At 37.5% G+C, this 16,249-nt stretch overlaps 1 protein-coding gene across 1 annotated transcript; it reads right to left on the bottom strand.

The window, feature by feature from the left end:
• Positions 1–8,115: 8,115 nt before the first annotated feature.
• Positions 8,116–12,269, bottom strand: trhrb (thyrotropin-releasing hormone receptor b). The gene is made up of 2 exons (XM_048202413.1): positions 11,180–12,269; positions 8,116–10,406 (listed from the first exon to the last, which is right to left on the bottom strand). Exons 1-2 carry the CDS (start codon positions 11,951–11,953, stop codon positions 10,002–10,004), a joined length of 1,179 nt encoding a protein of 392 aa, XP_048058370.1. The 5' UTR covers positions 11,954–12,269; the 3' UTR covers positions 8,116–10,001.
• Between the last annotated feature and the right edge of the window lie 3,980 nt (positions 12,270–16,249).

Here is a 16,249-nt window from a genome sequence, read left to right as displayed (position 1 = left end):
GCCTAAGGGCCAGTCAATAAGATACTCTGGATTGCATTATGGGGACGTCTGGGATGCATTAGCTTACCCTTGGGCGCAAACATGCTCTTTTGCAAGGCATTTCTGTGTTTATTGTTTTCACAGAAAGACAGGTGATTTGGATGTGGAATGGCTGCTTGGCTTTAAGTGTGATGTTTCAAAGGGAGATATTGGAGATGTTAATAAAATAATAACCTCGGTAGATGTTTAACTTTATGGCGCTGTCAACTTCAAGGACTTGCTGTAAACACCAGAGCAGCAGTAAAGACTTTGGAATATTATTAAAAGCCATATTTCACTCGCATTAGTGTGACAAAACAACATTGTAATAATTATATTACTGGATAAACATATACAGTACAGTTGTAGGAAAAAATATGTGAATGCTTTAGAATTTTAATTGGATTTTTGTCAAAGTACTGAGTCCATTGTGTAAATATTAGCAGGAACGCCCACTTGAATAGCAAGTTTACAAGTGGCAATTTTAAATCTTATGTGTTTTGAGATCTTTTGTTTGAGCCATGGTTTATATCAAGCAATTCTTGTTGTGGAAATTTGTGAGTGTTTTTAGGGCAGCTTATTGGTTTAAGCAGACTGTGCTTGTCTTATTTATGACCAATTTACTCAAATCATATACAAGAATCTTCTAGTCCAGCAGACCTTTGAGATATTTGGTGGTTAAGCCCATAAAATAAATAATCTTATTTTGTTATTTTAAAAATGAGCTGATTAGCTCTGGGTTATAAAACTGCATGCCTTGATAAACTGTTATTTTAGATGTGAGATGCTTCAGGAAAGAGCGAGAAAAACTGTGAACTGATGAGAAAGATGAAAAGGGAGAAGCAGGGATAAATGAGGTATGAAAAGGAGCCATAATGGATGTATTAATCTCAAGAACAACTTATTTTCCAGTCTATTAATTATAGACTGAATATTCTGTGTAATAAAATAAGCTCTTGTTCTGTGGTTAAAAAAAAGAGAGACTGCAACTTTATCACAGCTTTTATAGATGACACCAAAACCAAGTTAGTATAATTACAGTCCTTTTTTTCCTGCAGTAGATCATGTCCATCTTTTGTGAATAATTACGTCTGGGGAGAGAGCGTGGACAGAGGAACAATAACATTGAACAAAACTGTGGGCTTTGGAGAGTGTTCTCTGTATGACGAATTGATTTTGTGTTTTAATAGCATCTTGCTGGATATAGTCTGAAACATGAAATATGCTAAATTTGAGATTTGACATTCTTGGGGATTATGCTTAAAGGAAAAGAAGCCTGTTTTAGGGCCATTAACTTAACATAATAATTAAAGGTGCCCTAGATTCAAAATTTGAATTTACCTTGGCATAGTTGAATAACAAGAGTTCAGTACATGGAAAAGACATACAGTGAGTTTCAAACTCCATTGCTTTCTCTTTCTTATGTAAATGTCATTTGTTTAAAAGACTTCCGGAAAACACGCGGATCTCAACATAACACCGACTGTTACATAACAGTCGGGGTGTATGCCCCAATATTTGCATATGCCAGCCCATGTTCCCAACATTATGAAAGGCATTAGACAAGGGCAGCCAGTAACGTCTGGATCTGCACAGGTGAATCAACAGACTAGGTAAGCAAGAACAACAGCGAAAATAGCAGATGGAGCAATAATAACTGACATGATCCATGATAGCATGATATTTTTAGTGATATTTGTAAATTGTCTATCTAAATGTTTCATTAGCATGTTGCTAATGTACTGTTAAATGAGGTTAAAGTTACCATCGTTTCTTACTGAATTCACGGAGACAAGAGCCGTCGCTATTTTCATTTTTAAACACTTGCAGTCTGTATAATTCATAAACACAACTTCATTCTTTATAAATCTCTCCAACAGTGTAGCATTAGCCGTTAGCCACAGAGCATAGCCTCAAACTCATAGAGAATCAAATATAAACATCAAAATAAATACTTTACTCACATAATTCGAAGCATGCATACAGCATGCATGACGAACAAATTGTAAAGATCCATTTGAGGGTTATATTAGCTGTGTGAACTTTGTAAATGTGCTGTAATATAATCGAGAGCTCGTGTGGCAGGGAGCACGCGAATTAAAGGGCGGCGCGCTGAAAAAATCAGTGCATAGTTAATGATGCCCCAAAATAGTTTTATTTTTTAAATTAAAAATATTTTTTAATTAAAAAAAATCTATGGGGTATTTTGAGTTGAAACTTCACAGACACATTCAGGGGACACCTTAGACTTATATTACATCTTGTGAAAAAGCATTCTTGGGCACCTTTCATAATGTATATGTAATGATTATTTCAATATGTATAATGTAGTCATGTGGAAAAAAGTTAGGACACTGTATTGAATTTTCAATGGTTTTCCATATCAGGACATAATAAAAAATCATCTGGTCCTTGGCAGGTCCTAAAATTTGGAAAATAAAATCTCAGATGAACAACAACACATGGCATATTACACCATGTCATTATTTATTTAACAAAAACTAGGCCAAAATGGAAATGCCATGGATGACAAACTAAGGGCACCCTTATTGTTAACATAGGAATTAAGAGGTTAAGTAATGGTCAGGCACTGCTAATCAAATGCCTTTGATAAATTGATCATCAGCAAGTGTGATCACCTCTATAAAAGCTGAAGTTTTGGCAGTTTGCTGGTCTGGAGCATTCAGGTGTGTGTTAACACAATGCCAAGGAGGAAAGACATCAGTAATGATCTTAAAGAAGCAAGTGTTGCTGCCATCAATCTGGGAAGGATTATACGGCCATTTCCAAACAATTTGAAGTCCATCATTCTACAGTGAGGAAGATTATTCACAAGTGGAAGACATTCAAGACAGTTGCCAATCTTTCCAGGAGTGGATGTCCCAGCAAATTCACCCCAAGGTCAGACCGTGTAATTCTCAGAGAAATTGCAGACAACTCAAGAACTACCTTAGACTCTACAGGCCTCAGTTAACATGTTAAATGATAAAGTTCAAGACAGTACAATTAGAAAAAGACAGGACAAGTATGGCATGTTTGGAAGGGTTGCCAGGAAAAAGCTTCGTCTCTCTAAAAAGAACATGGAAGCAAGGCTTAGGTTTGCAAAGTTGCATCTGAACAAAGTTCTTTTGACCAAAGTGGAGATGTTTGGCCATAATGCACAGCACCAAGTTGCTGGTGGAGGGGTGATTTTGGGCTTGTTTTTGCAGCCACAGGACCTGGGCATCTCACAATCAGTACTATACAGAACTCCTCTGTATACCAAAGTATTCTAGCATCAAATGTAAGGCCATCTGTCCGACAGGCCAAAATTGGGTCATGCAACACGACAATGATCTGAAGATCGCCATCAAATCTACAACAGAATGGCTGAAAAAGAAAAGAATAAAGGCCCAGTCAAGTGCACACAAGCCTCAATAAACTGGAGCAATGTTGTAAAGAAGAGTCAGCCAAAAGTCCTCCAGATTGATGTGAGAGACTGATAAAGTCATACAGAAAATGATTATTTCAAGTTATTGCTGCTAAAAAAGGATCTATAAGCGATTAAATCATAGGGTGTCATTAGTTTGTCACCCATGGGTTTTCCATCTTTGCTTTATTTTTGTTAAAAAAAATAATGATATGGTGTAATATGTCATGTGTTCTTGTTCATCTGAGGTTTTATTTCCAAATTTTAAGACCTGCCAAGAACCAGATTATGTTTTATTATGTCCTGATACGGAAAACCATGGAATTCAATAGAGTATCCTAACTTTTTCACATGACTGTAGGTGAAATGTGTCTTTCCATTGTCATTGTCAAACACAACATACCTACTATATGTATGCAAGTGAGTGCATGACTAATTTAGACCATTATAATCAATGAAGCACAGTGATTGGAAGTATGTAGTGCACAGGGCAGATAGATTGTAGCATGGTGATAATCATATCAAACTGAACATTTTAAATTATGGCTTTCTCAACAAGCCTGAAAGCTGTTATAAAGACTATAGTGAGCAATTTGTACAGTTGCTGGTTGTAAGTTTATATTTAGAGTGACTCTTTAATGAGTGTAATTTTCAGTTTATTTTGAGGCTCATATATGCTGTATTGAAGTGTGTGTAGATTTATTTTGTGTTTGAGTTTACTTTAGTATAACCTACCCACAGCATGAAGCTGTTTTTAGTTATATATTACAATCCTTTTTCTGTTGTGTCATGTCACAAATGGGAAATTAAAGTGGACAGGAAGTGAGATGACGTCAGAGTGGGTCATCATTATGGGACCCTACTTTTTGCATGATGCTGAGAGTGACCATGCTGCTCAATAAAATCTCTCCTATTCATGCTGTTCTGAAGACTAAAGCTGCGCAATAGGGATCTATCATGTCACATGTAACTGATGGACAAAAAGCTCTAATTTCAGTACAGGGGGAGATGGAGCAACTTATAGAGAAAGAAATAAAAGAACATATGATCAAAGATGGCTGTGAAAATAATTTTGTATTGTTTGTCCTTTTGATCTTTTATTCAAAAAATTTGCAAAATCGAATCTTTCATTTAAAGTAAAACAATTGAAAGTGAGGGGAAAATCACATTATGAAATAGCTAAAGCATCAAAAAAATCTCATTTCCACCATCAGTGCAATAATTAAGAAGTTCCAATCAACAGGAAATGTTACGAATCTGCTTGGAAGAGGATATTTTCTTAATGCACAGTGAGGAGGATAGTTCGATAGTTCATGGCCAAAGACTTTCCAAGGATCACAGCTGGAGAATTGCAGAAATTACTCGATTCTTGGGGTCAGAAAGCCTCAAAGAAAAAAAAAAAATCAAACAGCACCTACATCACCACATGTTGTTTGGGAGGGTTTCAGGAAAAATCCTCTGCTCTCGTCCAAAAACTAACTCCAGCATATTCAGTTGTTAAACACTACTTGAACTTCAAACGGGACTTGGCTCTATGGTCAGATGAAACTAAAAATAAAAGAGCTTTTTGGCAGCAAACCCACCAGATGGGTCTGGTGCACATGGATAAAAAGCATCCCATGTGTACAATAAAATATACTGCTGGATCTTTAATGTTGTGGGCCTATTTTTCCACTGGAGGTCCTGGACATCTTGTTCAGATACATGCCATCATGGATTCTATTAAATACCAACAGATAAAAAATCAAAACTTGACAGCCTCTGCTAGAAATCTTACAATGGGACGTGGTTGGATCTTCCATCAGGACAATGGTCCGAAATCAATACAATGGGTCACTGAGCACTGAAGGTTCTGCCATGGCAATTCCAGTTCCCTGACCTGAACCATATACAAAACTGAAGAGGACAGTATATCAACATGGACCTGAATTTGAAGGATCTGGAGAGATTCTATATATAGAGGACATGGTTTGTTGTCCAAACTCATCAGGCATTATAGGAGAAAAGTCAAAGCTGTTATCTTGGCAAAATACTTTTTGCAACCCAAAAAGTATTGAATAAAAGGATGCCAGTAATTGTGGCCAATGTGTTTTGGAGAAAAACATTTATTTAACAAAGAGATTTTCCCCCCAATTTCAATTATTTTACTTCAATGAAATTTTTTAAAATAAATGTGATGTTATTTCCAGCAAGAGGTGCATCAGTTTTTGGTCAAGATCTTGACAATGCAAAAGTCGAACACTCTGTAAAGTCTACTCCAGCATATCCCTAAAGGCGTTCAATGAATTTAAGGTCTGGACTCAAAGGTGCCAGTTCATTTATGAAAATGATTCTTCATGCTCCCTCCCAACCATTCTTTCACAATTTGAGCCTGATGAATCTTGATATTGTCTTCCGGGAATAAGGCCATGATTTGTCTTCCTACATGGTTTGAGAAAAAATGAAAAGCTACACACTCCATCAATTAGGATTAGAATAACTGTTGAGCTGCTAGAATAGCTGCTAGAAACATAATGAAAACTCCAATAATCTTTTTTTTTTTTTTTTTTTTTTTTTTTTGGTCCGGGCAGTGTATATATTACTGTTTTTGCTGTATTTTGTATCATTGACATTACATTAACTTATAAGTAACTTTCATATTTTTGGACTCCATTTCTCCGTTTTATTTTCATTCTAACTGAAGACAGCATGACAGTTTAACTTCAGGCCTTTTCAATTTTTCCAATATTTCGGATTTATTTGGGTACATTGCTTTTGAGTGGCTGTACTTCAGAGAGATTGATGTAGAATTTATTCTTTGAAGATCTTTTGATGTTGTTTTGCTGGATTAAATGCATGTCAGTGTCTGCAATAGATATTTCAATTTTAATTACCACTGGGTTTCTGTTTAGGTAGAGTCTAGACATCAAATGATCAATATGCATGATATTTGGTGGCTGTGTTGTAGTCATGGTTACATAATCACCATAATGCCGTGTAATGATGGTAATTTTGGTCAGATTTTATTCAGTGGAGTTGTATAATCTGACAATGAATTTACTTCAACTTCATACTCAGTCTGTGAGATAATTTGACGTTTAATTGATGATAGGGCCATTATTTTCTGTACAAGAAGAACCAGATTTTAAAATCATCTTGAATTATGTGACAGGCAACATAATATGGATGATATTATTCAAAGAGGAAGAAGAAAAGGTAAAAGCAGAGGTAATTAGAGGGACAAACAGAAAGTGTATCCTTGCATGAGATAAAATAGCTTTGATCTATTGAAAAAAAGCAATGTTTAGAAGAGTACAGTACAATGACAAGTGTAGGTTAGATTAAGAATTCAATATTTAAGATTATTACTAATTTTTTTTTATTTAAATTTCATATCATATTTAAAGGGTTAGTTCACCTGAAAATAAACATTTTGTCATCATTTACTCACCCTCATGTTGTTCCAAACCTGTATGGCTTTCTTTCTCTTCAAAACACAAAATAAGAACAATGGGGTCCAAACAATAGCTTCAAGTTTGAGACCATGAGTATATGATGAAAGACTTTTCAATTTTGGTTAAACTATCCCTTTTTTTTTCAGTTTGACTTGACCAAAACAAAGAAAGAAAACCTTACCCAGGCCTATATTGCTGACAGTGCCCTTCTTTCAATCTGTCTGGAGCCTTTGAGTACATGAACATCTCTAGGGTGTTCACTAAAATGTAATTTGATAATGCACTTGCTGTGTTGTTCCTAGGTTCAAGGTGACATTGCACATAATGGATTGTATTTAATATTTTATATGTGTTCTTCTGCTGAGCTTGCCAGTGTAGCCCCTTCAGTTCGAACCACCCACTCTAAGCAGGACTCGAACCCGGGCCCGTCCTCATGGGAGTCAAGCAATCTAACAAAGAGGTTAACGGCCTATGTCCGTTACACTCACCCCCCTAAACCTCACTCCCATCCGGGTCACGGCACCACTGTAGTCCCTCCAGTTCGAAACTCCTGCTCTAAGCGGGACTCGAACCCAGGTCCACCAGCATGGGAGTCAGGCACTCTAACAAGGAGGCTAAAGACCGCAGTCGTTCGAGCACCTCTTGAGATCAGGGGAGTGAGGTTTACACACACAACTCCTTACCGGCCTACGTCCGTTGCGCTCACCCCTCTAAACCTCACTCCCATCTGGGTCATGGCACCAATGTAACCCCTCCTTTTCGAACCGCCCACTCTAAGCAGGATTTGAACCTGGGTCTGCCGGCATGGGAGTTGGGTGCTCTAACAAGGAGGCTAAAGACCACAGTCTCTAGCATCAGTTTCTAGAGTGCCTCTTGAAAGAGGGGTAGTGAGGTTTACATGCACAGCTCTTACCGGCCTACGTCCGTTACACCAGTATGCTAACATAGTAGTCACTCTTTAAAATATTCTTTTGTCCTTCCATTCATTTCCCACAATGATTGATTGATTTTAGCTGAGAATTTTGCATGAATGTTCGCTAGACTGCAGTGGTTTTTGAATTTGAACTTCTGTGGCAGAAAAAAAAAAGTGCTATATGCAGAGAATAATTACAGTTTAAACCAATTAGACATCGGTACAACAATATGCAGAGCATGATTCAGTACTGTTCATGTAAATCAATAGAAAGATTTTCAGAAATCACCACTATCATAAAACAATCCATTAATGATTTAAACTAAATAATGAGTCTTTCGTGAGCCAGCAAGTTTATTTTATTCAGAAAGAGGCTTTAAAATAGACATTTTAGATATAATTTTGTGTTTTGTTAAACCCTGAATAATAACACAAATGCAAAATAGCAAATACACATAGGCTATAGTTTTAATATGGATACTAACATGTTTGAATGATTCAGCAATAGTACACACTCAAGTATATCAAGATACCAAAGTATATCATTTACCAAACTAAAAGAACAATTACAGCACAACATAACACTTTATACATTTTTAAAATTACATATGCTTGAACACTCCTGTGTGTAGAGACAAGATTCAAACCCATGTGTGTAACTGTAACATATCATAAATCTGCCTTTTATGAGACTTTGAAAAAATAAATCCTCTGCATCTGAAACTAGATGCTATTTTACTATCTTTCTGCAAACATCTGTTTTAACTGAACAAGCCCATTCACTAAAATATCACTAGAATAGCCTATTCATTAACACTGGACTGCAAACTTGACTAACCATTGAAACAGACATAAAAAGACTATTTTCCACATGAACACCACCAAGATATTATATTAAAAACCTAAAACACAACATATTAATTTAAAGTAATTGAATACACAGTCAATTGTGATAAAGAAAATATGCAACTTCTTTTGCCACATTTGTTGAGAAACCATATACAAACCCATGTGATGAGATTCATCTCATCAGCTCACAAATACAATCATATGCTGTCTACCCATTTATGATACAAGAGAGTGAATTAAAAAAGGTGAAATATTCATTTGTCAGATGTAATTTTCATACATACATTCATTTATTTAGTAATCTAAATCAGTTATAGTCAAAAGAGTCTTTTATTATATTTAAAGATGTTAAATGTTTTACTTTGTTCCATCTTAGTTTAATATGAAGAGTAAAGTCACTAAATATAAGCAAGGTACTCATAGGTTCATTTCACCTAAAAGTCTACACAGTGTGGTGCTTTTTACCATTTCTCTGTAAGTTTGAGCTGTTGGACATTGGCTCAACCAATAGTGTGAGTTTGGGGCGGGACTATGTGTTTTAAGCGACCAATGGCAATCAAGGGGAGTGTTTGGGAAACATGTGCGAAAACAATAATTATTTTTGCATTTCCATTTGGTGGCACATATTACAATTCAGCTTTGAGAACAAAAAATATTTTACATAAATAAATAGATGTAACAATGTCTCCTTTATCTTTTTATTCATGCATTCCTTCTTTCATTCATCCGAATTTTGCTTATTTACAATAAACTTACATAAAAGGTGCCCATACAACTTGAGTCTAAATATATTTCAGTGCGACATTATGTCAGATGGCCAATCAAATTAACCAAAAAATTTGCTACGCTTCCATTTTAAGTTTAGATCGAAAAAAAAAAAAAGTATTATACATAGATATTTATATACAGTGGGGTGTGAACTAAGTTAACTCTCATTGAACATTCTTGATACAACTGCAACTGCAGAATAAAGCAGTTTCAGCATTTTTTCCCCCAGGGGTCTGCAGGGGAAGAAAAGGCCACTCATTAATCACAATGGCAACCCCCAAAGATGTTTTCAGATCAATAATATGTATTCAGATTACCCTGCATCACATATGCAATACACTGCAAATTTAGTTAAGAATAATTACTTTAGCAAATAATGCAACCATGCAACTAATCTAACAGTGGTTTAATTTCAGCTGAACAGTTTCCAGGGAACTGTTTGGCAAGTGTATGGGACGGGAAGATAAATTTGACTGTGCTGAGCATGACTTTTTTTTAAATAACGATAAAGAGAAACTTTGTAAGTGCTGTCCCTGCAGTTCAATCTGTAGTGTTATGGCAGATCGCTAGTACTCAGAGATTTATGGTGTGTGTAGCTGTTGTGAGTTTATCAGGCCTGACTGAAAGTCTCCGGATACAGAAGCTTCTTATCAGGAAACAGCTCATCTGTCGGTGTCAAATCGTCTATCTCAGTTGAAAAATGCCCTGTGCTTTCCACCGTTGACGTTTCCTTGGCAACACTGTAGGTTAGTGCCACACTATAGGCTGCCTTATTCACCAGAGCGGTGCGCCCGCAGCGGCAGAGCCTTCTGAAGGCAGCGCGGAACTTTTGAGACATAGCGTTGTAGATAAGAGGGTTAACGGCACTGTTGAGGTAGACACATGTGCGGCAGAACAGCAGAAACCAGGTGTCCAGGTAGGCCTCTTGCAGGAAAGAGTTAACCACCACCAGAGTGCGATACGGCATCCAAAGAACAGCAAACAGAACAACCACCACTGCCAGCATTTTTGTAACCTTTAATGAAGAAATCACAATGACCATGTTATGAAATGTATTGCAATTCAGTGTCATACATAATGTTTGTTGTGACATCTATCTATCTGTCTATCTGTTTGTCTGTCTATATAGATAGATAGACAGACAGACAGGTAGATAGGTCAGATAGATAGATAGATAGATAGATAGATAGATAGATAGATAGATAGATAGATAGATAGATAGATAGATAGATAGATAGATAGATAGATAGATAGATAGCAGTCTATTTATCTGTATGGATGGATGTTCTGTACACTATCATTTTATCCAACCAGAAAACAGACATAAAAATGGCTTGCATAACAAATAAAATGCATAATTTTTCTGTATTTTCTAATAACGGTTTATTTAAATTCATCAATTCATTAAATGCACTGTAAAAAAATTATTTTCATGATTTGTTATCACAACATTTTTTCTTTTGTCTAATCAACTTAAATAATTAATCTGGTTCAGCTAACATACTATTTTGAGTTTCTGTTGATTAAAACAATCGCCTTCATTGTATTAACTCAAATTTTATATTTCAATGAACTCAAAATTTTAAGGCAACCAGGTAACTTACTTTTTTAAGTTAAACCAACGATTCTTTTTTACAGTGTGTAAAACAATACAAATGTGTGTTAGTACTGCACCTGAAACAACTTGTTTTGCTCTATGATTTGTATGAAACACTATATGATATATTTAGAGCATATTTTGTTGTTTCCAAATGTTAAAGTTTTAAAACTTAAAGGAAATCCTCCCACCTGTCTTCTGGATGCTGCGGTTGTACTGGAGCAGCGGCTGGAATTCTTCATTTTGTTCTTTTTGGCTTTGGAGAAGTTGTCATGCCCGTTGTTGTCTTCCTTGTGGTCCGACGGAAGAGGATTAAGAAACAAGATTCTCGCGATGAGGCCGTATAGGACAGTGGCAAGAGTGAGTGGCAGAACAAAAAAGATGCCAAAATCGACAAAATATATGGGTAGGTAAAGGTTTCTGGACACTTTGTAAGCGCACGTTATTATAGTCACATCCTTGTAGAGAACCTGTTGGATATCGGACAGGTAAAACCACATTACGCAGTAAAGAGACGTGAAAACCCAAACTCCAAAAATGATCTTCTTCGCGCGCGAGAGCGTGCATAAAAACTGCGCTTTGATTGGGTGACATATAGCGATGTATCGCTCTATAGTGAAGGATGTTATGGAGCACGAGGATGCGTTGATTCCTAGATATTGGAAGTATGTGATGCACAGGCACCCCGCGTGCCCAAAAATCCATGAGCCGAACAAACTGTCCGCTATGCTTGGCAGACCGGCTGCGATCAACACCATCAGGTCTGCGACAGCCAAACTAACCAGATAGCCATTGGTCGGGGTGCGCATATGTTTGGTGGTGAGGACCACCAGGATGACCATCACGTTTCCAACTATCCCGAAAGCGCATATGAGGAAAACTATGAGGACGCTGATCACTTTGTATTCGACACTGCGGTCAGTCCAAGTTTCCAGAGTATCGTTGAATACTGTGAAGTTCTCCATTCTCAAAAAAATCTCCCAGATCAGATTAAAATGAATTTTAATTCCGTTGAGTTGGCATAATGCGGTTCATCCCTCTTAGAACTTTGCTTGCTTGATTTGTCGGTTCCGTTTTTGATTATTTTTTGTTCATCCGAAAAGAAAAAAAAAAAACACATTTATTTTAAATGTTTAATCATAGCGTAAGTCACTTTTTTATTCTCCTCTAAATGTAGTGGAATAGAATAAAAACAGATGTGCTCTCTACTGTTTCATGAGGTTAAATGATGGATCTCCTGTGCCTGGTGCTGAATTTACTGGTCTCATCGTTAGCTGCGTGATCAGAAAAAGGGGCGTTTTACGCACACATACAATTCAGTTACATGAAACCTGGCATAATTTTTCGAGTCTTATAAATTATCTTGACTCCTTGGTTAATTTTTAGGATTTTATGGTCCTATTCTGTGTCATTGAAATGCGACACAACATTTGATGATTTAAGAATATGAAATATTTAAATTAAAGCAACCAATGAATCAATATGCCTCTCATTCATGTTCATTTGTGACTTGATTTATGATACCATATGAGAGAGCGGGGCACGACCTAACACTTTTTGACTTTCTCAGTTTGTGTAAATCCACTTGGGGTTCAGAGTAGCCTATTTATTTTTCCCTACATTAATTTAACTCATGTCTAGTACAATTATGTAATTTTGTTTCATTAACAGTGTATACTTTTTTCTTCATTTAAATGAAAATGGCAAATCAAAATGGCATTACAAGTAACTTGAGTTATGTAATCAGATTACTTTTTCAAGTAGTAAAGTAACGCATTTTTCAATTTGCAACAAAATATCTAAGTTACTTTTCACATTTATTGACGGAGAGCTCTCCTCTCCCCATGTTGAGAGAAATAAAGTGCAGAGGTGTTGTGTGCGTTGTGTAAATATGATGGTTATTGTAGTTCTAGACATGAACATGCATTTACTCATCTAACTTGCACAAAATCATTCTGTATTCCTCAAAATGTATAAAAACAGTGAAATGCAATCTCAGAATTTTATATTAATCTATATTAAATTACAGAAATATACTTTATATATTTTATCTCACTTTGTTAACCAATGTCTTTGCTGCTGCTGACCTTCAATGATCTAATTCAATCATACCAATAAGCAAAAATGACTTTAGATTAGATTTAGAAATAAGAGTGTTGAACTTCCTTCTCCTGTATCCTATTCTTCTTTAATCCAGAATGACAGCACAGCTGAAAGGTTTATTTGAGCCGTGCCTTCTGTTCAGGCGTAAATATGCTTTTCCTTCAGCCTGAAGCTTATTCATTTCACATTTGGTGTGAAAGGGCCTTAAAATTTGTCAAAAATATAACCTTTTTTGTTGTTATTAAAAAAACATACAAACAAGCTCAGCCCAGGTGAGAAAAAGTAACGCAAAAGCAATGTAACGCATTACTTTTGTTAAAAAAGTAACTAACACAATTAGTTACTTTTTAAGGGAATAATGCAATATTGTAATGCATTACTTCTAAAAGTAACTTTCCCTAACACTGTCTGTGAGTAGAAGGAAGAAACTTAAAGGATTAGTTCACTTTCAAATGAAAATTACCCCAACCAAACATGACAAAATCTCCCAAACCTCCTTTTGGGGACATTGTCAGTTAAAAAAAAAAAAAAAGTATAAAAATGCAGCATGGGTGTTTCTGGCTCCTGTGTAGTATGGGTTTTCTACATGCTCTTCAAAGAAAACCCAGATTGTCCCTATCACTCAGAGTAGAATGAAAAACCTTGATTATATGCATAAAACACACATCAGTCACAATAAATGACACATTACAATAGTTATGATAATGTACTGTTACACTGTTACATTAACCTCTGTGACCTGATAATTTAGCTAAATTCATAATGTAATGTAGTCATTGCCCCACCACAGCACACTGTCATTGACATTTCATCCATTTCATGAACTAAAACTAGACCTGGAACACAGGGGGCCCAGAGCTATAGTGGGACCCTGTGATTACCAAGAGGGAACTTTAAAATCAGGTGAATATTAGTTTATAGTAATATATTATCAACAAAGGCTACATCAACATAAATAAAAAATGGTGTAAAGTTCTCATGTCATTCTTCTAGCACAGTTATTTTATTAGCAAAATCGGTTTGCTAATAATCATATGGTTCATATGGAGACTGTGATGATTATCTGGTGCTGAGGGTGTGGCTGACTCTGTGACAGTTACAACAGTTACAATGCGTCACATTTTAAACACCTCCATTTTCAAAGTCCGCACTACAACGCGAAAAAGTCATTTCAAATTTAAAATGCCTCTGTGTAGATGAAAGGCTAAGGGTAGGGACACGCCAAACCGATTCCAAAGAACTATCACTGATATAAGCCGTCTGTGTTGTCACCTTACGTTGCCTGTGTCAGGGAAAAAAAAAAAACTGCAAGTGAAAACACCGAGATAACTACAGCCGACTCTCAGCCAGCACGCACGTTCTGCGCCTGCATGTAAGGAGAACGCCATCTATTTTTTTTCTTCATATATTTGTAATTCAGAGAGAGAGACTGTCACTGCAGACTTGTGTGGGATGGCACTCAGCTTTGTGTGTCCTGGGCTTAAAAATGTTACGCTTTTGTCCAGTGAAGATGAAGAAGGCTAGATTAGGAAAGTATATTTATTAAACAAAACTCAGGTAGCTTCCAAACAGAACGAGACAGCATGCATCAAACTTAACAATACTGGACAATGATTGAAGAAAACTGAGGGACTTAAATATAAAGAGATATTGAACTAAATGAAGACAGATGTACTTGTTAAACGAATCACCATGACAACAGAACAAAAACTAAAAGTCCATGAAAATGAAACTAACACAACATAATTGTGAATTAATTTAACAATTGCGACCTTGCGTCATAAAAGATGAAGTGAGGGAAGTAGGGTGGGGGCTTAGGAGTGGTGATGGAGGTAGCAGCCATGGATGAGATGATGGGAGGAGAGGCCAGGTGGTGGTGACCCAGAGCACAGCCAGGATGAAAGCCCACAGCGATGGAGGGAGGAGCCATGATGGAGTCTTGGCTAACGAAATCCGGGGGACGCCAGATGGAGAAACAGCCGATGGAGGTAGAGGCCAGAGCGGGACCGGTAGTCCAGAAGGCTGGGCTGGAGCCGCAGCAATGTGCGTCCAAGGTGTAGCCAGAGTGCCCAAGGCCTGAGGTTGAGCTGGCGCAACCGAGGACCAAGGCGGAGCCTGCTGTAGAGGTGAAGAGGTGGAGAGACAGAGCGCAGGGGATGGCTCATAAGTCCATGGCACAGGCAGGGTGACGGCTGACCAAGATGGAGCCAGAGAGATGAGGGAGCATGGTGGAGCCGAGGGAGGGAGGAGCCAAGGCAAAGCTGACAGGTCGACGGACCAAGGTGGAGTGATGGGATCAGCTGCCGGAGGCAGAGCTGGGGGATCCACCTTGGCGAAGCTGGTGGCTGAAGACCTGAGGCTTATCCATATAGTTTGGGGAGAAGACAAGGGGCTGAAGGGAACCAGCTAATGCAGGGTTAAAGGACTGGCTGTGGATGAGGAGGTGGAAGAGGAAGGCTGGGTGGGATCAGTGGTGACAACTTAATGTCAATACAGCATGATGAAAAGTTCTTTGTGCTGGACAGGACCGGTGATGATGACAATTTCACTAGAAGGTGATGAGACTGTCTTTGTGCTAGACAAGACCAGTGATGATGAAAGCTTAGATGATTCAGGGCTGGGTAGGGTGGGCAGCAGTACCTCAGTGTCCCAATCGATCAGCCAGTCCTCATTGTCCACCTCCACTAAAACTCCCAATGGCATGGATGTTGCCAGCTCATGCATCTGGTCAGACTCACTGCTGGGCTTCAGCTCCAGGGCAATGGTCAGTGCTGTAATCCTTGCAGGCTCCTTCGTCGTTCCAGGTGGAAGACTCTGTCAACATGCCTGGAAGGTCTCTTGGTTGGTAGTAGTTCACCCCAATCCTGAACAGCGATTTCAGGGTCCCATTATTGAAGGCCGTTCACTGGACAAAGTGACAAATGAATGGAATACTCCACAAAAAAAAAGTCCTTCTCTGGTGAGGGCATTAAAAGCAGCAGCATAATCCTTGTTTCTTGGTCCAGTATTCAGTCATGCTTTTGTCCATTGAAGATGAAGGTTAGATTCACAAGAAAAAGTAGATAATTATTTATTCAGTCATGCTTTTGTCCATTAAAGATGAAGAAGGTTAGATTCGCAAGAAAAAGTAGATAATTATTAAACAAAATGTAGGTAGC

Source organism: Megalobrama amblycephala, linkage group LG9 (genome assembly GCF_018812025.1).
Source record: "Megalobrama amblycephala isolate DHTTF-2021 linkage group LG9, ASM1881202v1, whole genome shotgun sequence".
NCBI lineage: Eukaryota > Metazoa > Chordata > Actinopteri > Cypriniformes > Xenocyprididae > Megalobrama > Megalobrama amblycephala.
Note: the sequence above shows the minus strand (reverse complement) of the source record. Positions and strands in the feature narration are given on the sequence as shown.